The sequence below is a fragment of the Caretta caretta genome, chromosome 11, assembly GCF_965140235.1.
Source record: "Caretta caretta isolate rCarCar2 chromosome 11, rCarCar1.hap1, whole genome shotgun sequence".
NCBI classification, from domain to species: domain Eukaryota; kingdom Metazoa; phylum Chordata; order Testudines; family Cheloniidae; genus Caretta; species Caretta caretta.
This window is the reverse complement of record NC_134216.1, coordinates 45015508-45039194: the sequence shown is the minus strand read 5'-3', so window position 1 is coordinate 45039194 and position 23687 is coordinate 45015508. Positions and strand designations below refer to the sequence as shown.

The following is a 23687-nucleotide window of genomic DNA, read 5'->3' as shown; positions in this document are numbered from 1 at the left end:
TCTTGATTTTAGTAAGACTTTTGATATTGTCTTGCATGACCGTCTCATAAACAAACTAGGGAAATACAACCTAGATGGAACTACTATAAGGTGGGTGCATAACTGGTTGGAAATCCAGTGGTTCACAGTCAAGCAGGAAGGGCATATCGAGTGGGGTCCTGGAGCGTTTAGTTCTGGGTCTGGTTCTGTTCAATATCTTCATCAATGATTTCAATAATGGCATACAGAGTACACTTACAAAGTTTGTGGATGACAACAAGCTCGGAGAGGTTGCAAGTGCTTTGGAGGATAGAATTAAAATTCAAAATGATCTGGACACACTAGAGGAATGGTCTGAAGTAAAAAGGATGAAATTAATTAAGGACAAATGCAAAGTACTCCACACAGGAAGGAAAATCAGTTGCACACATACAAAATGGGAAGGAGCATTGTGGAAAGGGATCTGGGGGTCATAGTGGATCACTAGCTAAACATGCATCAACAGTGTAACGCTATTGCAAAAAAACAAAAATCATTCTGGGATGTATTAGCAGGAGTGTTGTAAGTGTAAGCAGGGTCTCCCCTGAAAGCTAGCTGTCAGGGGGAGAGACTTCAGGAGCAAACTATATTTACATGAACACACCTACTCTGCCAAGATATCCAGCAGATTGAGCTGTGTTGCTCAAAGTGATCAACTTTGGCTGGTGTTGGGTTACAAATCACTTTAGTACTGAACGCAGGGGTAGTGAAATGTTGTTATCAATGTTGTTGTCTTTATTGTATGAACTGTGCTTAACCTGTCCCAAATGAGGGGTCACTCTCAGCAGATTTCAGAGTAATAGCCGTGTTAGTCTGTATTCGCAAAAAGAAAAGGAGTACTAGTGGCACCTTAGAGACTAACCAATTTATTTGAGCATAAGCTTTCGTGAGCTACAGCTCACTTCATTGGATGCATACTGTGGAAAATACAGAAGATGTTTTTATACACACAGACCATGAAAAAATGGGTGTTTATCACTACAAAAGGTTTTCTCTCCCCTCACCCCACTCTCCCGCTGGTAACAGCTTATCTAAAGTGATCACTCTCCTTACAATGTGTATGATAATCAAGGTGGGCCATTTCCAGCACGAATTCAGGTTTTCTCAGCAGAGAGGATCTTGTTAAGCCAGGGGCTCGAATGCCAGACCCCTGTGAAAGTAATAAGGCTGGGGCCAGGCGTCCCAGTCAGGAGGTGTGGACTCTCCCTAAGTGTTCCCGGCCTGGTTTAATCTGTTCCTCCCCACAGTTCAAAGATAGAGAAAATAGGCTCCATTAGGAGCCTTTGTTCTTTTAAGTGCTTAAATGAGAGCTGAAATCACTTGTGGTGGGACAGCGTTTCTGCCCAGCCTGCTAAAAGCTGAAAATAAGACAGTTACCTTTTCTGTAACTGATAGTCTTCAAGATGTGCTTCTCGTGTCCATTCCATATTAGCTGTGTGTGCTCACCACAGGCACAAGTGCCAGAAGTTTTCCCCTCAGCAGTATGTGTAGGGGACTGGCTCTGGCGCCCTGTGGAGGGGTGCCTGCATGGCACGGTATAAGGGGCACCACCAGCTCCCCCCCACCCTTAGTTCCTTCTTGCTGGAAACTCCAACAGTGGGGAAGGAGGGCGGGTTGTGGAATGGACATGAGCAACACATTTCGAAAAACACCAGCTGTGGATAAGATATCTCTCTTTTCTTCTTCAAGTGCTTGCTCATGTCCTTTCCATATTAGGTGACTCCAAAGCAGTATCCCTGGAGGTGGGTAGGAATTCCCCGATGTGTAGATTGCAATACAGCTCTGCCGAACACAGCGTCGTCTCTGGCCTGCTGAGTGATGGCATAATGAGCAGTAAATGTGTGAACAGAGGACCACATTGCAGCTCTACAGATGTCCTGGATAGGAATGTGCGCCAGGAAGGCTGCCGAAGACGCCTGCGCTCTCATTGAGTGGGCTCTGACAATCAGCAGCGGCGGAACCCCAACCAGGTCATAACAGGTCCTTATGCATGAGGTAATCCTATTGAAAATCCTCTGCGAGGACACTGGGTGACCCTTCATCCTATCTGCTGTAGCGACGAAAAAATGAGTCAATTTTTGGAAAGGCTTGGTACATTCTAAGTAGAAAGCCAAGTCCCTCCGGATGTCCAGGGCGTGAAGACGCCTCTCCTCACCAGTCTTGTGCGGTTTGGGACAGAACACCATGAGGAAGATGTCCTGGTTCATATGGAAGTTGGAAACCACCTTTGGCAGGAAGGCTGGGAGTGGTGGGGGAGCCTGCAACTGAACCTTATCTTTGTAAAAGGCCGTGTACAGAGGTTCTGAGATCAAGGCTTTAATTTCAGAGACCCATCTTGCTAACGTCACCGCCACCAGGAACATGACCTTTCATGACAGATGGGAAAGGGAACACCTCAAAGGGCAGGCCGGCGAGCCTAGAGAGGACCAAGTTAAGATCCCACTGCGGGACAGGAGTCCGTACCTGCAGGAAGAGTCTATCGGGCGCTCTCAAGAAACTGACCATCATGTCATGGGAAACACCATCTGTTCTTGGATCGGGGGGTGAAAAGCGGAGATGGCCACTAGATGCACTCTAATGGAAGAGTGTGCCAAGCCCTGGTTCCTCAAATGGAGCAGGTAGTCCAGGACAGCCTATATGGAAGAATACAAGGGAGAGATGCCACGCTCAGACACTCAACAGGAAAACCTCGTCCACTTGGCCAGGTAAGTAAGCCTGGTTGAGGGCTTCCTACTCCCCAGGGGGTCCTGTTGGACTCCTTCCGAACAGGTCCATTCCTCCAGGTTCAGCCACACAGCATCCACGCCAGGAGGTGGAGAGACTCGAGGTTGGGGTGTAGGAGCTGGCAATGGTCCTGTGACAGCAGGTCTGGGCGGTTGGGTAGGAGCAGGGGGGAGGGCCGCTGAAAAGCTCATGAGTGTGCCGAACCAATGTTGGTGAGGCCACGCCGGGGTGATCACGACAACCTGTGCCTTGTCTATCTTGACCTTTGCCAGGAGCCTGCCAATGAGTGGAATCGGAGGCAACGCATACGTCAGGCTCCCTGACCACTACAGGAGAAAGCATTGGAGAGGGAGCCCTTGCTCAGACCTTGTCGAGAGCAAAACCAGTGGCACTTGCTGTTCTGTCTGGTAGCGAACGGGTCCACTTGGGAGAGTTCCCCACCTTTGGAAGATCATGCAGGTGATCACTCGTGGTGAGAGAAGAAGCCGCTACTGAGCTGGTCTACCAGCATATTCTTGACACTAGGAAGGTAACAAGCTTCCAGATAGATTTCGTGGCTGATGCGGAAGTCCCACAGATGGAATGCCTCTTGACAGACAGCCGACAAGCCCGCTCCCCCTTGCCTGTTGATGTAGAACATCGAGGTTGTGTTGTCCGTGAGGACTCGTACCACCTTGCCCGACAGGTGAGGCAGGAAGACTCCGCATGCCAGCCAGACTGCCTGGAGTTCTTTTGACATTTATGTGCAACTTCACCTCCTCCGGGGATCACATCCCCTGTGTCTGGAGGTTGCCGAGATACGCACCCCAGCCAAGGCGTCCAACACTACCTCGATGGAGTGAGGGGGGTTTCGAACGGAACTCCCTCCAGGACTGTCCTGTAGTTGGTCCACCATCGCAGCAAGGTAAATATCGCCTGGGGAATGGGAATGATCTTTTCCAGGGGGGTCTCTGGACTGGAAATAGACCATTCCCAGCCATTGTTGCAGACTTCTGCATGGTGGACTATGTAAGTGCACGCTGCCATGTGACCCAGCAGACGCAGACAGATGTAGTTGGAGGAACACAGAGACTTCCGCGATGAGGTTCGTCAATGTGTGGAACCTTTCCAGCGGCAGGAATGCTCTGGCACAGGTCAAGTTGAGGACCACTCTGATGAACTTTATCCTCTGCACCAGCACTAACGTTGACTTTTTGTCGTTTATCAGTAGGCCCAGAGAGTGGCACGTGGCCTGAAGCACTGCAACATCCCTTTGGACTTGAGACCTGGAGCTGCCCTTGACGAGCCAGTCATTGAGGTACAGGTAGATCTGAATACCCCAGCGCCTGAACTAAGCCGCTACCACCAACGTGCACTTGGTAAACACCCTTGGTGTTGTCGCCTTCGGTGCTGACCACAAACTGGTAGTGGTGGGGCCCCACTGTAAACCAGAGGAAGCGTCTGTGCCCTTGAAAGATCGCTATGTGGAAGTATACGTCCTTCAAGTCGAGGGCGGCATACCAGTCTCCCAGATCCAGGGAGGGGATAATAGAAGCCAGGGAAACCATGCGGAACTTTAAATTCTTTAGATACTTGCTGAGGTCTCGCAGGTCCAGGATGCACCATAGACCGCCCTTGGCCCTTGGGATTAAAAAGTACTGGGAACAGACCCCAGCACCCAGCTGTAGTAAACCCTTTTCCTTCTGCATGAGGAGACTCTCATGAGAGGAGTCCCTGAAGAGGAACAGGAAAGGCAGGTGGGGATCGGGGGTAGAAGGAACTGGAGTATTGTGTCCAGTTCTGGGTGCCACATTTCAGGAAAGATGTGGACAAACTGGAGAAAGTCCAGAGAAGAACAACAAAAATGATTAAAGGTCTAGAAAACACGACCTATGAGGGAAGATCGAAAAAAATGGATTTGTTCAGTCTGGAGAAGAGAAGACTGAGGGATGACATGATAACAGTTTTCAGGTATGGGGGAATCAGCCTCAAAAAGAGAAATGGAGAAATTAAAATAGAAAAGCTACTCATTTGAAAAATGAGGTACTCCTCCACCCATTCTTTAGGAGCTGGTCAATACAGCTACACTCTAACCATCATCACAATATCCATCCTCCAACACCTCCTATGATAGCAGATCTTCACAGTTGGGGTCATACCTCAACTAGTACCACCCCATTTGTCAGATATACCTGTCCTCCCTCCAGGTCACCGAGTTACTTCTTCTGTAGATCTCACCTTAAAACCTCCATTTCTCTTTATTTTTCAAACATTCTTTGTTTTGTAGATGTTTATTAACTAGATCAGTGGTTCCCAAACTTGTTCCGCCGTTTGTGCAAGGAAAGCCCCTGGCGGGCCAGGCCGGTTTGTTTACCTGCCGCGTCCGCAGGTTTGGCCGATCGCGGCTCCTACTGGCCGTGGTTCGCTGCTCCAGACCAATGAGAGCTGCTGGAAGCGGCGCAGGCCAAGGGACATACTGGCCGCCGCTTCCAGCAGCTCCCAATGGCCTGGAGCAGCGAACCGCGGTCAGTGGGAGCCGCGATCGGCCAAACCTGTTTACCTGCTGCGTCCGCAGGTTTGGCCAATCGCGGCTCCCACTGACCGCGGTTCGCTGCTCCAGGCCATTGGGAGCTGCTGGAAGCGGCGGCCAGTATGTCCCTTGGCCTGCGCCGCTTCCAGCAGCTCTCATTGGTCTGGAGCAGCGAACCACGGCCAGTAGGAGCCGCGATCGGCCAAACCTGCGGACGCGGCAGGTAAACAAACCGGCCTGGCCCGCCAGGGGCTTTCCTTGCACAAGTGGCGGAACAGGTTCAGGAATCACTGAACTAGATAAAGTGTTAGTTTTCTGGAAGCACCGGGAAAAGGGGAAAGACAAACTCAAGAAAAGCAAAGAAAAACATACAGAATACAATCAAAGACTCATGAGTGAGAATCAATAAACAAGAGCCAGCACGTGGACAGTCGGGGCTCATTCAGAGCACATCCCAAACCTACACTTCTCCCACCACCAAAACCTAAGCCTGAACACATTGGACACTGAATTCTGTATTGCTGGCCTGTGGTGGATAAGCATTGACACCACAAATTCAGCATTTCAATTACCATGCCCAGTGGCATTTCCAGCCACATAATCACATTCCAGACAGTTTCAGCAGCGCCTTCAGCAGTTACACAGCCTGGAATACCCTTTGACACCTAGAACAGGGTTGAGGCACATAAGCAGGACAGTGTGGAGAAGCCTGCCAGTGCTTGTGCTGTACTTGCTCTGTGGGCAGAAGTCACCTATCTTAGCCATGAGACCATCTGTAGTAAAGTGGTCCTCAAAGGGTTAACTGAGTTACTCAGCATAATATGGGTTGGAGTCATGCTCCACCCCACCTTACTTCCTCTTTAATTAGTGTCTGTTTTCCATCTGTTATGGAGTTGAACAAAGCAGACTGTTCCCAGTCTGCAATACTAGAGGTGAAATGTGTTTCTTGTGCACTAAGTCATCTTTTCTCTTAGATTCATAGATACTAAGGTCAGAAGGGACCATTATGATCATCTAGTCTAACCTCCTCTTGCAATCCCCTGCTTCATTCACTAGCCTCTTTTACTACACAATCTTTATTCCTCCCCAGAACAGGTGCACCTGTGCACTGAATGAAGCAGAGGTCCGTGGGGGGGAAAATAGTATGGATTCATGTAATTAAAGACTACCATAATTAGAGCAAGTCAAAACTCTGAATTTCTGCTTTCAAAAAATGAAAATTTCCTGAAAATTTGTTTTCATTTCTAAATCAGAATATGAACAAACATTTTCAAAATTTCCTGTGAAATGAAAGTTTCAAAAAAATAAATCATTTTGGAAATTTTTGGTTTGGAATCATTTTAACTTTTTGTTTCAAAACAAAACTTTATTTCAAAATGTGTTTATATTAATATTTTCATGTTAGCTTGGACTACTTTTTCTAGGGTATTAAAACTGCTGCTCATTTATTACAACAGTGAGTGCTTATTTTCTGTTCTTGTTCGAAGTGTCAAAATATTAAATTAAAATATAAATAGGAGACACTCATCTAGATAATAAGATGTTTCAATCAGTACTAAATAGCAGCTGCCCTTAATGACTGTAAAAATAAAATATAAAAATAAAACAAATTAATAGAATATTTTGACTACTATGTAAAAGAAAAGTATGATGAATAAAAGTAATATATAAATAAAACATTTTGAAACAATATTTCTGCAGTGAAAAATCTTTTGTTTCCAAAATAATTTTCTTGGGAAATTTCAATGAAATCTGTATGATTACATGAAAAAACGGCATATTCTGATGGAAAACTGTTTCAATATACATTGTCTGACCAGTTCTATTCATAAGGCATACGCAGGAGAGGGACAAACTAAGGATGCACAGGAAACCTTAATTCTGTTATCTCCTAACTTTTCAGTGCTTGACTTTGCAACATTAGTAATGTTCTTTTAACATAGTTTTTGTGTATGTGATGTAATATATATAATATATATACACGCCATGATTCTCAAAAAGTGATCAGTGATTTTTCATGCCTTAGTTTTTGGATACCCACCTGAGATACTTCAAGGGGGCCTGTTTATCAAAAAATGTTGATACCTTCTGAAAACAGGTATCTTCAAGGTATCTCAAGTTAGGCACCCAAAATCATAAGTTACTTCTGAAAATCTTGGCTTATATTATCTCTAAATAATACAATAGATCTCTGCGAACATCCATATATCTGGGTTGATCATGCAAACTATTACATAGAAGACTAACTTTATTCATGTGAGTAGTCTTATTGACTTAAATGGAACTACTCACATGTGAAAGGTTATTTGCATATGTAAGTGTTTGCAAGATCAGATCCTTTATAACTCGTTAAAAAAAAAAATCTAACCTCTTCCTGCCTTCTCAGCCAGGATTTAATACCGATGTGTTAGCGTGAGAGCATATAATACAAAGACATCTTTATTTTTGAAGCATGTGATCGTACATTTAACACATTATGATTACCATACATTTAAAACTAACCCAAAACTGTTACAAATGGACAGCACATGCTTCGTGATATTTGCTCTTAACTCTGATTTCTTACTTGCTGAGCATTAGATTATGACTAGCCTTTTCGGAGTTAATTGTGGGGTGGTGACAAGAGTCTCTCCCTACTTGTGGGGCCCAGAGAAGGGCCTGTCACAATTGCAGTCCTTATGTTCAATACACTGCAGAGACTGCTCTCCTGGTGCACGCTGGGAAGCCCTGGTGCCTCAAAGGAAGCAAAGTTGACAAGGGCTCATGGCTCTGGCCCACCCACAGCCCAGCACTAGCTCTCAGAATAGAAAGCTGCACCAAGGGAAGCACACTGAACCATCCTGAAGAGCTCCCCACAGGCTGCTAGGTAGGACTTCACAACAACCCTACCCTGGTGAGTGGCTAAATGTTACATTTTGACCCTAATTTGTAATGGGTTCCCTGGTCATCACTGTGAATTAGCGATGTTCAGCTACAACTGAACGATGGTAAGTCTCCATGTTGATTAAAATTTGAACCCAGCTTCTCTTTTACTGCTGGCTGCAGTAGACTCTGTTTATCAATTATTTAGTTCTGGAGTCTGCGAAGTGGCGATGTCAGAGCTTTTTTCTGATGACTACTTCACTGAGATGATGTATGTTGCACAAATAAACCACCTACATTAAAATGCCAGCATACTTACACAGCAGGAAATTTTCCAGCTCTCTGCAATGATTTGTCATAGCTGTCTTCACACTCATTCAGTTTCCTGCACCATAATTTACTGGAAAACTGTTCCATAATTGCTAGTTTGACTTTGATAGGGACTGTATGACAAGAGGATTTCAATCATTCACAGACCAGAAATATCAAATGTTATCCTCACAGTGACAATGAAATCCATACTGACACTGCATCCAGTCCTGTCGCACTGCATTTCCACACAGATTACCCCATTGAGGAAACCGCTATTTACCCAACTGCCACCTCCCAAAATGACTTAAGAAAAGTCTAAGAAGGCAGCAGCACAACATTTTCAAGGCCTCTCATGGCAAGCGTAGTGGTGCGACGACTCGCCGGCGCAGGGCCTCCTGCTGGTCATCTCGGGAATTAGCTCTTCCAGCCTGGAGCAACCTCTGCAGGCCGGTGTCGTCTCGCCTGCCACTGGCCCCCGTGTCCCTCCCGGACCCGGGTGCTCCTTTACCGTGGGGTGCTGCCCCCTGGCAGTACACCCACCCTCTGGGTCTCCCCACCCAGGGGAACCCCAACCCTCTATCCCCACCTTGCCTCAGCTGCTACTGCCAGTCTTCATCTAACCCCCACTCACTGGGGCAGACTGCAGTCTGTAAACCACTCATCATCGGCAAGGGCAGTTTGGACCTGCTGCCTTTGCCTAACCCTGGGCTGCACCTCTGCAACCCCAGTACCTTTCCTGGCCTTTAGCAAGGCCTGCAGCCTGGGGGTTCTCCAGGCTGGAGCTCTCCAGCTCCTCTAACCTTTCCCCAGCCCTGCTACACTCAGGCACCCTCCTCAGCTCTCAGGCAGCCACGTCCTTCTCTCTCTACCACTAGAGAAAGACTTTCTGAGCTCCTGGCTCACAGCCCTTTTATAGGGCCAGCTGTGGCCTGACTGGGGCGTGGCCCCAGCTACAGCTGCTTCCCCAGTCAGCCTAGCCTATTGGCTCCCTGGGATAGCCCTTTCCCAGGGCTGTTTTAACCCCTTCCAGGCCGGAGCGGGTGACCACCCCGCTAAACAAGAAATACACTTTTTCTAGTTTTTTTCTTTATTAATTCTCAAGAAAGATAATAAAAACACAAGCAATGCAATAAGCAGGAAATATAAATTAAAACTGCAATCGTAACGGGGACAGTAGGACAAAAATATGGTGATTTATTCTCTCTTCTACATTTTTGTATAATAAGAACAACATTCATGGTGTTTATTGTCTTGTGTACACTAACACCTTCAGTGGCTATCATATGGTATAGCTCAACATCACTTCAAAATTAATCACTCACAAGCCATTCATGCTCCTATGGATTCCTCTCCTATAACATTATAATGTGTTTGAAATATTATGGCCAATATTTTCAAAAATGAGTGTTTAAAATCAGGATGCTAAGTCCATATTCAGGCACCTAAATATGTGACCTGCTTTTGAAGTGTTCAGTACAGTGAAGCCTCTGCGTGCTCAGCATTTTTAAACTTCATGCTATATATTTATGTGCTGAAATCTGGAATTCGCAACCTAGCCTTAAGCACCCACTTAAAAAAATGTTGGCTTATGTACTTTACCAGTTACCATGATGAAAACAGCGCCACCACCAGCAGTACTGCCGAAGTAAGGGTAGCAGTACCGCAACTCGCCCTACAATAATCTTGCAACTCCCTTCAACTCCTTTTTGGGTCAGGACCCCTGCAATTACAATTAAATAGATGAAATCATGAAATTTATTATTTTTTAAATCCTATGACCGTGAAATTGACCAAAATAGACCATGAATTTGGTAGGGCCCTAAAGATGTATGGAGTTGACCCAGGGTGAGGCTTTCCAACTGCACAGATCCTGGGGAGCATATTAGCAATGGAAGCCCAGCATAACTGGGATTGTACAATATAATGTGGAGCATTCTACCTGAATCCCTACTAAATCAGATCAATTTCAGAAATTTTGTGGTTTCTACAAAATGTTTATGATACAATGCACCTTTTCAAAGAGAAGCTTGTTCCCAGCCTGGCAAGTCAAGCCATACGGAACAGATGACACATGTCTGTAGTTAGATCTGAAGTTAAATATTCACACACAGTAAGCAAAACATTTAAGCATTCATAAGTTAACACCTCTAAGGAAAATGCCTCCCAGAACTAAAGGAGAAAGACTTATGAAGAATTCTTCCTTACCCATGCCCACATAATTCTATCCCTCTTACCTAACACCCTGCATCTATGTCATAGGTCTGGAGTTTATTTCCCCCAAATAGCTTCCACATCCATGTCTTTTCCAAGACACAGCAGAAAAGGAATAAGGAACTTACTGAAACATTGACATATCTTACCTGCATTGGAAATGCACAATTCTATTATCAAAAGACTTTAACTGCTGAGCATCAGGCTTCGTTACCATGAGGAAGAATGAATTAATAAAACCACCAAACGTTACAAGTTAGAGAGTTACAGTTGTCTAGGATCTTTTCCTTACCTGCTTACTGTCCCTCTGAGATGACAATGAAGAGGAGGCACTTTTATGTGATGGAGTGGATGTTTTGTGAGCAGGAGATACACCTTTCTCCTCTGAACTCATAGTTGCAGCTAATTTCTAGAGATGATCTTGTGCTCTTAAGACCATACCAATCTTGTCTCAAACTCACATACAAAAAGAGAGGGGAAGGATTTTCCACATTATTTAGTTTCACAGTTTATCTTCTGGAAAGGAGGACATGAACTCAAAAGGCATCCAAACTTCACCTTAATTAAAACAAAAATGGGAGAGAAAAAAAGAGAGAATGAATCACTTTCACTCTGAAAAAAAGTTTCATTACATATCTGTAAGCAAACAAAAAGATTCACTCGTAGTCATTGTTCTATAATATGGTTTCATCAATACATTTAACGGATTTCACAAATATTTACCTATGGTTGCTTGACATTACCCAATATCTGTACAAATGTTGCTTTTCACTCTGACAAGAAGATTTTAAATATTCCTTTCTTCCAGAAGGAAAGCCCACAGATGCATTACAATGCATTTTACCATGGCTTGAAGCACCTTGGATGCAGAACTAGATCTGTCAATCTCGACCTGTGAAGACCCAGCCAGTTCAAAGTATTTCCAAAGTTGCTTCACAGAACTAATTGCTTCAAACTTTATTTCATAGGTTATTAGCAAGAACAGGATAGTCACACAAACACTCCCTACTGAAGAACAACTTCAAATTTAACTCCAACTACAAGCAAACATATATACATTGTGCCCATAAAGAAAATTGAGGAGAAACCAACAATTTAAGCCTCATTCAGAACTATAAGCCTTGTGCCAGGTGGGTTGAATCTGCAGACTTTCCTACTAGAAGAAAGGAAATGTTCAGGGACAATCAGATAAATGTTCTTATTCTTCTTCGCCAGGAAAGTCAGCAGATCCATTACAATGGGATATATAATGTTTCACCCCGGGGGAAAAGAAAAGATGAATGAGGAAACAGATGCATCCTCTCCCCCTACCCCAATATAATTTATTGGGGGAGCATTGTACAGATCCCTCTTTCCAATGGCAGGGACTGATGAGACCTGCACATCTCATTTGTCAAACTTAGAGGAGGTACAGAAACATGACCAGGAGACCATCCCCACATGTCTCTTTATATGTTTCAAATAATCCTTCAAGCCAGGAAGCTGCCATGACTCTGAAAAAATGACCATAAACGTTTGAGGGGGAAAGGTGGTGTCTATTTTTCAAAGCTTCTGAAAAGCACCAATTTAGCCATCTAATAACTGAAGCCTTGGCAGCTTTTTTGTTTGTTTGTTTTATTTTTTATGATAAGTGTTAGATCAGCAAAGCTAGAATTTTTTTGACTTGTGTGCCACGTTCAGTGTTGATTATTAGAGCCCTGCTGACATCAAGAGTATGGCAGAGGTGTGTGTGTTCAGGGGGTTGGTAGGTTGCTTGATTGGCTTTGTTTTGTTTTTTAAAATTATTTATTTATTTAAAGGATGTTTTGCATGTGGGCAAAAAAAGGATAGGAGAAAAACAGAACACATTTCTTGTAACTGGGTTTATTTTGGAAATAAAGCCTGTGTTAACTCTTAACATAACTTTGCCCTCATCAGAGATACAGTTCTGCTGTTTTCCAATAAGACCTCAACTCCAAAAAGATTCCTTTGCCAAAGAGATTGCAACCAGAATGACCACCTGTAAAAGACAGAAAATCCAAGGGTGTTTCTCACCACAGCATCAAAAAGGATGCTTAGTAAGGGAGATTAGTACAAGATTTAGATCCTAAGATGGAGGAATAGTGCAGAAAAGTTGAGGCATCTTCTAGAAATCTTACGTCTAGACGAGAGTAAAATCCTGCGCCTGCTCTCTCTCCAGTGAGCTGGAAACATCTACCACTTGGATTTTAGAGTCTGAGGTTTTAGCCCCATGTTATTAAGACATTACTGTATGAACTCAATTACAAATGCTTTGCCCTTGCCTCAACAAGCTCTTTCCATGCTAGTGATTTCACACTATAGAGCAGGGCCCTTCAAGGTACCCTGTTTGTGAAATACTTTCTCAAGCTGATATAATTCTAACCCATGGCTTGCCACTAAAAGTCCTATTCATGTTTGTTTAAAGCTAAAGCACACATATGGTGGGTGCCATTAAAAACAGTATTTAATGCTCCAGATACCTGTAGCGACCATAGTACCTTCTTATTTTAAGTATATTGGTAACATAAATACTTGGGAGAGGTAAATACTGAGTTTTAAAACATCAAATATAAGGCCAAATTCACATTGGTATAAGTAGACACAATTCTTCAGAACGCAACAGATATGCACTTGTCCCTCTTACAATACAGATGAACAGGGGAAAGTAGATACTCTGTACTGACAAACAAATGGAATACCTCTTTTATTAAAAAAAACAAACATATACTGCGTTTGTGTATCAGCCTGTAATACGGTTTCTACAAGAAACAAATAGATCTCTATGATAGTCCTAGGCTTCTTCAGCCCAGACGCTGAAAAACTAACAAACTTGTGCAACGAAAGGGTTCTCCCCCCTTTCACATTAGTGTGGCAAGGACTGCTGGTCCATTTTTACAATGTTTTCATACTGTATAAATATGATATATAAGTATGTGCTGCAGAGATTTATATCACTATTGGTATTTCAAGATCTATACAATTTAATACAAATCAAAAATCAATGTTAATGTTTAAAACTGATGCACTTTAGAAAGATCTAACATAGCAGAAAGCAAAGATGATAATCCCAGTTCACAGAACTGTACAATCAGTTCAGTCATGTAATAGCTAAAAACAAGTTTTTAGCCATTTATGCTGAACGATAAAGGTCTTTTAAATATATTTTTTTGCATTGTAGCTTTTGGGTAAATGAAAATCAAATGGGTTTTAACATGTCTGATCTCCACTGAGTTCACTTATGCAGAAAAAATTATATTTAGCATTGGCAGAGGAAGACAGTAATCTGACACTTAAGAGTGTCAATCCTTTTTAAAGGTGTTCAGGAAGAGTATGCACTGTTGTTACAGCCAACGGTGCTAGTAAGTAGCATGCAAGAACAACAGCTTTACCAATGGTCTCTTGTCCTGAGCTATTGTGAAGTGCCTTCTAGTCAAGTCTAAAGCTTTACATAAATAAATAAATCTTGACACTTGAGCTAGACTCAGTGGTGCTTTTTTGATGTGCACAAATTCCCTCAAGAGACAGAGCTGAGACAACCAAACTCAAACTTGTTAAATAACTGACTGCAAACTCAATCCAGACAGTTTTATTGCTTACATATTGCTTACCTAGTTGTATATATTTTCACAAAATTGCACCCCTGAACATGAATGTAAAGATTGGTTCACACACAATATAGCTTATAAACAGAACTTTACAATATAACAACGTTTATAACATACATGCGCATCAGCATCTGTTCAATGGTGACACTTCAGTAAATATTACAAGTGTTAACAAAATTAAATATTTCTAGCACCAATATTACTAACATTTTGACAAAGAATTAATGAATCAATTAGAGAAACATGACTGAAAAATAGGCAGATATAAGCACAATAGGAGAAATTACGAACACAAGCTATGATCCATAGGCGCTGACTTTTATTTTTCCCCGGGGTACTCCACTCCCACTCTTCCCGAGGCCCCGCCCCCAATCTACCCCTTCCCCAAGGCCCTGCCCTCACTCAACCTCTTTTCGCCCCCACGCTGTCCCCCAAAGACCCTGCCTGTCCACCACTCGCTGCTCTCCATCCTCTCCTAAGCGCCTTCCCCAGCCGCCAAACAAACAGCACCACTGAATAGCTGATCAGCGGTGCCACTGAACACCTGTGGCTGGTGGGTGCTAAACACCCACTAATTTTTTCCTTAGGTGCTTGAGCCCTGAGTACCCCCGGAGTCAGTGCCTACACTGTGATCAACAGCTGTATTTTAGAAAGTAATGAAAAATCTCAGAAATGGTGTACCAGCTTTGAGCTTTCCTGTGTTGCAATAAATTCAGATCCATTCCTCTTCAATAATTAGGGCTTATTTCCCAAATTCTGCCTGATCATTTAAGCATCGTCGTATCCTCCTTACAGCACATTAGAAGAGTTAAAATAAAAAACAATTCTCCAAATGTAATGAGATCTTAGTGTCTCCAGAGCTAAAATTGAAGCTGGAGTTCTATTAATAAATTAACCTAATTTTTGATCTTCCCATTAAATTCACCAAAATTAAACCAATCCTCTTGCAATGTCACAGATGGGCCTGCTCCCTTTCCATCAGTCACTCTGCGTTTTGCCATTGACTTTGGTGGGAGCAGAATCAAGCCATATGCCTGGGTAGAATATTTTTAGCCAACACGAGGCAAAAGAAAAATCAGACAACACATTCAGGAAACATGAAAGTTCAAAAAGTGAAGTTCACTTTATGAACATTTTTTCCAGCTTTATTTGACTAGTAATAACTGCAAGTTGGTTTTAATCTTTTTTCTTGGCAACAACTAGCGTGCATGACTAGCTATGGGGAGGTTTCTTGGCAGAATTATTTAGGTCCAATTCTGCCCTATACATAGGACTAGCAATCAGCTCCTCTGATTCCTAGTCCTGTGCCTAATCCAAAAAACCATACAGCCCTCAACCCAAGCACATCACTTAGGTCAAATTTTTTCAAATGTGGGTACATAAACTTAGACATCCAAGTCCATACAAAGACACTTTAATAAATGGTCTGGTTGTTGGTTGCCAGGGATACTCAGCACCAACAGCTCCTTTTGGTGCATATAAATTTCCTCTTCTGTTGTATGTAAATATATTGTAGTGTACTACACATTTTTCAGTGGAGAGAAGCATTTCCTCATATACCCTCTCCTTATTTTGTTTTATTGTTTAATCTTGCCCATTGAGTTCACGCAAGTAAATTTTACTTACAGGTACAGACATGCAAATACAATACTTACTGTATACACATTATAATGGGAAGTAAGTTATAATTTTTTTTTATGGATTGGGCTAGTGTCCATTCTTAAATAGTTATTGAGGACTTCCTAATCTCTTCTGCAGATATAAACAAAAAAATATTTCATGATCAAGACAAGACCATTAGACCTTAAAGTTCATTCTTCTTCCATTCACTCTCCTTATAGCTGTCATCTACATTTTGACTGTGCCCAATTTGCCTGTCTCACTGATTTTATGCAGTAAATCTCACCCATTTACAATTCTTTCTGGGGTAAAAACCTCTTCATGTTTAGTTTCAATTTGGTATTCCTTGCCATTGCTATTTAATTTAAATTATATTTTATATAAAGAGATACGCTATGAGATACGCTATGTTCAACTGAATTCAGTAACTTCAAGTTGGCCTTTTTCTCTAATATTTGGAATTTTCCCATGTGTATTTATATCCCCTTCCTAATTTAGCTTTAATATTGAGAATATATCAGATTTAGCCACTAGTTACAGCAGAGGGAGAAACTCCCAGTCCAGGCGAGTGGGAGCTGTGTGGAAGTGCTGTTTACCCTAGATTTAGCTACAATCTGCTCACTCAGCTATAGTTTTCCACTTTTTAGTGTATACTTTTCTCGGTGCTTAAGATCAAATATTAACTGGGATTTAGACACTGATGAAAACTAAATCACTTTCTACTTCCATCATTCCATTTCTCAAAGGATTTCAGTTGTGTTTTGGGAAATGAAGGAAATATAATCACAAACACTCCTTCCTCGATTTCTCATGTGAGAATTCTAAAGTCTCTGCCCTATGGTTCTGCAGTACCAATTCCTCTTTGTTAACCTATTAGTCCTCCCTTCTGCTGTCTACTAACTGAAAGAACATGAATTAAAGCAGATGAGTCATAGTGACTGGTCAATCTCAGGCTGAGCTATGAGGCAGTTGGCTTATCTTCTGTGTCAATATTGCATTAAACAGTCTGAAAGATCTGTAAGCACTGAGAGCTACTTACTGATTTATCTCCAACTGTGATCTGGATTGGAAGAATGCACACAAATCAACATTCTTGAAATAATTTCTTAGGAAACTTGTACACAGAACAATTATGAAGAAGTATAAAAAAAAGATATTGATTTGCCATAAATAAATTCTCTATCCTTTGAACTGACCAGCCAGGGATTATTTCAATTTATTTTGATCAATTTTTATTTTAAAAAATACATTAAATTCATATGCAACTATAGATACCTCACATCAAGTTTTAGAGTGTATTTGTATGTTAAAAGCTACAAGGTTCAAGGAAACAAGTGAAAGGAAACAAACGATTGCTCTGAAGAGATTTAACAAAACAGAGATTCAGGAGAGGTCAACTATTTTTATAGGGAAAAAAGGGCTTGAAGGGTGTATTGGGATAATGTTTAGATTAACAGGAGGATGTTTATACTAATGGCAGCAGATAAATGAGGGAGCCAATATTAGACAATACACAAAGGAGCACAATTTGGAAAAGGTTGGACATATAAACTGGAAAAAACAAATGAAGGACAAGATAGATATGAGGGACAAGAGGAGGAGCAGTGTGGGGAAGCAAGGAAAGATTTTAGGAAGAAGCCACATGCTCATCCCAGATAGAAATGAAAGAAAGGAGAAGCCTGTATCACCTCAAGGGAAAGTAGAGAACCCCTATGCTGACTTTCCCACTGATTAGAAAGAGGGAAAGATGCCACCTGAAGATACCTCCAGGGCAGGGGAACAGACCAGCTCTCCTCTCTCTCAGCCTACTGGACGGGTCTCCCACCTTAAAGCTACCATCGTAAGTAGAAACAGCCATGGGAAATGAGGATTCCAAGAGAAGAATCTAACGATCAAACACCTCAAGGGATGGGATGGACTCCACAGAGTCAGAGAAACAGTCAAAATGCAACCATTTGATGCTCTGAACTAGGATATTCTTTTAAAAGAACGTGTTATTCTCTAGGATCCAAACAAGAACATTTGGCAGTCCCCAGGCCTCTGCTTATTTGGCGCATTGCCCCTGAATTAATTTTTGTTAACTATTGGAAGCTATGCACCTCTCAGCAATTTCTCTGCTATATATAGAAATGGGGTGGGAGGTCCTGAAGACAGAGTCTCACACTCTAGACTGGGCAGCTATGAGCAACCTCACTGACATTGCTAAGGAAAAGCCATCTCCACCCTCAGAAATGGAGAGTATTCCAAGGGCATGGAGCCTGGCCATGCTGCTGAAGCCCTGGCTAACATGTGCTCCCCCAGAAGCAGCAGAATCAAGATTTCTCATGTGCCAAAACAATTATTAGTAATAGTGATGAGAAGGTACCAATACATGTCTGACCTGCCCAGAGCCCAGTGTTATACGAGGTACAGGGTTACAATCTGCAACAGAAAAAGGGCTGGGTTTGAAAGTTCTATTTGGATAGCTCCAAATAAAATCCAATCTCAAATGATATGTTCCTCTGATAAAATTTGTGCTCCTCCGCACTGGCTATTTATGCGGAGGAGCACAAAGAATCTATATGCAGTTCAGGAATAATTTGGGTATACAATTTACAGTGTGGGATTAGGTCTCTAGACAAAAATGAACTAAAAAAATGGGGAGTCTGTCTCTAAAACTGGAATTATTTCAACCTCAGCATTTCTACAGATTGGTCTACCAATAGGGGCAGTTTTGTGTTTGGAGAGGGACAATGGATAGGAACGTTTATATGTTTTGTGGATGTACAAAACAAAAGCCAAATCTGTACACCACAATTCAGGGGGGCCAATCCTTTTTCTGTAAACCATACTGCATATTTTATTGAAAGTTTCTCCCCACACTGGTGATCTTTTTCAATGCAGTAAAATCATAATCCTGCTTTTGTTGCAGCTCATAACAATGGATTATAGATGTTGCAAATACAAAAATAAAATAAGAAACATCTTTATAATGTGGCAAAATACCAGTGATTTAATAACCTGCTTACAGGAAATGAGCAGTTTGTCTTTGTTATAAAACAGGGAATCAATCACTTCATACCCACTAACTCAGGATCAGCATCATCAGCATTTAAGGTTCACCTCTGGATAATGATCTCTGGAATATACCCTGTTTCTACAACAACATCAGAACCCAAGGTGTTGCCTTAGCTGTCTACGGCCTAGTCTACACTGGCGGGGTGGGGGGATCAATCTAAGATACGCAACTTCAGCTACGAGAATAGCGTAGCTGAAGTCGATGTATCTTAGATCGACTTAGAATCATTTACTTCGCGTCCTCGCGGCACGGGATCGATGGCCGCTGCTCCCCCGTGACTCCGCTTCTGCCTCTCACCCTGGTGGAGTTCCAGAGTCGACAGCTGAGTGATCGGGGATCAATTTATCGTGTCTACACTAGAGGTGATAAATCTATCCCCGATCCGGCGGGTAGTGTAGACGTGGCCTACGAACCCCTACAGAACTTAAAGAAGCTTTTAAATTATGCAAACCAGAAAAAAAGAAAAAGCAATATGTTAACATATTTTAAAGATGTAAATTAACACTGGTATTGGTCATTCATCTGAATCTGAAAAAAGAAACAGGTAGAATAACAACTATTGATGGAGTTCTGCATTACTATTGATCTTTTGATTGTAAATGTTTTTTTTAAAAGATCTCTGAAGTGCAAATAAGTTCCTCCTAAAATAACAGAGGTCAATACTGGCTGATCTCTGAAGAAGAGAAGCCCGTGGATTAGCTTTCAGCACTAATGGACAAATAGGTGATCAGTGTGCAACATAACAACAAATCCCATATCCTGACCCCATTCTTGTTTGAATTTAAAATTAGGTAAATTTCTTCTCCAGCTGTCATTAAACACTAAACATGGGATACATATTGCTAGTAGTACTTACTTTACAGAACTATTTGAAAAGAAATAAAGGGTATGCTCTCCCTTAAGTACATTCTATGCTTTCTTGCTCAATATGTATTTAAGGGGCCCATGTTTTTACATTCAGAAACTGCATTTAATTATTTTCATAAATAACAGAAACGGAGAAAACAACTCCTCTGTTTTTTTTTCAGGTCTAGCTACCGAGTATCTTGTACCTGAAACAAACACAACGTATACTTTAAATAAGTGAGCAGAGATATACTCAGGTGGTCTGACATTCCCATGCACCTAATTAAAATAGCTGAAATCTGCAACTAGCAGTTTCATTTTATATTTGAGGACACTGGAACATATTAAATGGACACTCCTATTAGCTTAATTGTCTCTCAGTCATTGCACTGTCTTTATTGGTTTGTTTAAGGTACTAGAAGCTGATTTTTTTCTCTGGATGGATTTCCTTAATATATCATTGTCCAATTTTGGACTATTTAACCTCATACCCCTGAGGCTAGATGCTAAAGCACAGCCACTCCTCCTCACCTACCCTTTTTTGAGCCATTCCGAACCCAGCATCTGCTTGATCCTGCAGCCCCATCCAGACAGGTCTTAGTTATACATGCAAAGTCATGGCTCTGACACCTATTCAAATTATGGGCCATGGTACCCTTATTAATGACTGGTCTTTCATTAACTTGCAGAAAGTGAAGATCTGAGTCACCAAATAGTTGGTATACCCAAGAGTATTTGCTTGCCAAAGCCAACAAAACAGAGTACTTGGCTTACACCTCTGACTGATCTTTCATCCTTCTACCATCTCCTTCCTTGTTTCATCATCACATTGATTGAAGATGTGGTCAAAGAAGGCCAATGTGGGGGACTAAATACCTTGATACTCTTCTTTTAGGAATTTGGTTTACTCTAAAATGTACTATTTAAATTCTGTGGAGCAAATCATGCAGTCCTTATTCAGGTGAAATGCACAGGGAACTAAGTCATGTGTAAGGAATATAGGATTTGGCTTTGTAGGGCTTAAAAGTTCCACTCATCTGCCCACCACAGCAAATTGTATACTTCCCATTGTGTGTGTGTGTATGGATGGAGAGGGAGGGACGCAAAGGGGACAATTACCATTAACTTCCGATGATTCTAAGTCTTCATTTGAAAAGAAAAAAAAAGTCTCATATATGGTTGCAAAAAAGTCAAATGTTGAACTAAATGTAAACCAGTGCAGTACTGTCTTCCTGAGTCTGCAGATAGACAACTCCAGAGTCTCTGCTATTCACAATTTAGCAAAGCTGCAGTACAGTGAAAACAAACAAAACTCAATTTTCACTACTTTTATTTTATTCAGAATCTTTTGAGCTAAGAGAACAAGAATTACACGATTTCCACTTTACGGTTGCTCTTTGAGAAAGCTATGACTATTAACAGAGGCAGACACCTCAGCTAAACATACTTCATGTTATGCAGAACCCAACCCCAAACATACAAAGCTGCCCACAACAGAGCGTTTTTCCCTAGAATGGGCCAACCCCCAATGCCAGGAGATTATTGTTACCGAAGTGTCACATCTAGAAGAGTTCCTGCCTCTGATGAAATGAGAAGTAGACATCCCACATTACCTATACATCCACTGAGCCGTATATTTAATGTACTCTTACATCTTGTTACAAGCAATGTATTAACATTATAAAACTACAGTTGGAACTGTGAAAAAAAATCCCCAGGACCTTCCACATAACTTTTATTACTACAGGAGATAGCCAACATTTTTACTCAAGGTTTAAATGATACAGTCCTTCCATTACAAAAATGTAATTTAATAGCAGGCTCTGTATCATCAACAATGAAGGTCCTGGAGAAGTACTAATTATTTGTAGCATATTTACAATATGGAAGAACTTCAATTATCCTCTCTTTAATAATCCATAAATTCAATAATTTGCATCAAAAAACCCTCATTTTCCCATACCACATAGTAAAGATTTTACAGTACAGTGCTATTATATTGTTATATATGCTGTATTATATGGCAAAGATTTATTGTAGGGATCAAAATTTACCCTGGTCTGAGGTCCAGGTCTTGCTATTTTAAGTCCTGGACTGGTGACAAAATGGTTCAAGGGACCAGCAACCCATTTAACATCATATCCCTTATGAACTCTGCAGACAAGAAATGATTGGTCATTGGAAAGCTTGGAAATCATTTTTAGCACTGAGGGCTTGTGAGATGCAAGATATTAACAATCTCATCTGATTACCATCATCTCTTTCAGCTACTTTAAAAACTGGATTTCCAAGATTTGAACAGTATAAAACATTCATCTCTAACTACAGGTGTTTATAATTATGCTGGAATTGAGGAGTGTATGCTGTGGGGAAGGAAGAGAATAGCTGTAATACACTGACTTGTTTTTTTCTACACCCCCCCCCCCCCGATGTTCTGGTTTAACTTGGATTTAAACTTGGAGAGTGGTCAGTTTAGATGAGCTATTACCAGCAGGAGAGTGAGTTTGTGTGTGTATGGGGGTGGGGGGGATGTGAGAAAACCTGGATTTGTGCAGGAAATAGCCCGACTTGATTATGTAAAGAGTTGTCACTTTGGATGGGCTAGCACCAGCAGGAGAGTGAATTTGTGTGGGGGGGTGGAGGGTGAGAAAACCTGGATTTGTGCTGGAAATGGCCCACCTGATGATCACTTTAGATAAGCTATTACCAGCAGGACAGTGGGGTGGGAGGAGGTATTGTTTCATATTCTCTGTGTATATATAAAGAGGCTCGTTCACCTGCACATCCACCAATGTGATATATGCCATCATGTGCCAGCAATGCCCCTCTGCCATGTACATTGGTCAAACTGGACAGTCTCTACGTAAAAGAATAAATGGACACAAATCAGATGTCAAGAATTATAACATTCATAAACCAGTCGGAGAACACTTCAATCTCTCTGGTCACGCAATCACAGACATGAAGGTCGCTATCTTAAAACAAAAAAACTTCAAATCCAGACTCCAGCGAGAAACTGCTGAATTGGAATTCATTTGCAAATTGGATACTATTAATTTAGGCTTAAACAGAGACTGGGAGTGGCTAAGTCATTATGCAAGGTAGCCTATTTCCCCTTGTTTTTTCCTACCCCCTCCCCCCGACTTTCTGGTTAAACTTGGATTTATGCTAGCACCAGCAGGAGAGTGAATTTGTGTGGGGGGGTGGAGGGTGAGAAAAACCTGGATTTGTGCTGGAAATGGCCCACCTGATGATCACTTTAGATAAGCTATTACCAGCAGGACAGTGGGGTGGGAGGAGGTATTGTTTCATATTCTCTGTGTATATATAAAGTCTGCTACAGTTTCCACGGTATGCATCTGATGAAGTGAGCTGTAGCTCACGAAAGCTCATGCTCAAATAAATTGGTTAGTCTCTAAGGTGCCACAAGTACTCCTTTTCTTTTTGCGAATACAGACTAACACGGCTGTTACTCTGAAACCAGTCTTAGCTATGTATTTTAAAGCAGAATTAATTTCCTTTATACAGTTTTGGAATACATCTGAACCAGGACTGAAAAACGGAGTGGTACTCACTGTTATAGAAATCATACTGAGTGTAAAGTGTTTTGGGAGTATATAGGAACTGTGAGTGAATACCAACTTAATGAAACCTGGTTGAAGCTGATAGTCTAAGCAGAGTACGCCTCATTACTTCCCACTGATATCCTTTGAGGAGAATTGAATTTTGTGTGTTCGAGAGTGAGGAAACAAGCATACTTAAAAAAATCAACTGCATTAACAAACAATACTTTGTCAATTTATTTAGAGAAACATAAACTAACTGTAATTATTTTGATAATCTTTAATAGAATTACCAGAAAATCCCCCCCACCCCCATACACACACAAACTCACTCTCCTGCTGGTAATAGCTCATCTAAA

The 23687-nt window shown here is 41.8% G+C and overlaps 1 protein-coding gene across 11 annotated transcripts in view; it reads right to left on the bottom strand.

Moving 5' to 3' along the window:
• OSBPL6 (oxysterol binding protein like 6) overlaps positions 1-23687 on the bottom strand; it is a 199747-nt gene that overhangs the window by 96055 nt on the left and 80005 nt on the right. For all 11 annotated transcript variants that reach the window (XM_048869611.2, XM_048869609.2, XM_048869606.2 and 8 more), the window contains one exon: positions 10929-11194. In XM_048869611.2, the coding sequence (XP_048725568.1) occupies positions 10929-11030 (102 nt within the window). In that variant the 5' untranslated portion in view covers positions 11031-11194. The remainder of the gene's footprint in view (positions 1-10928; positions 11195-23687) is intronic.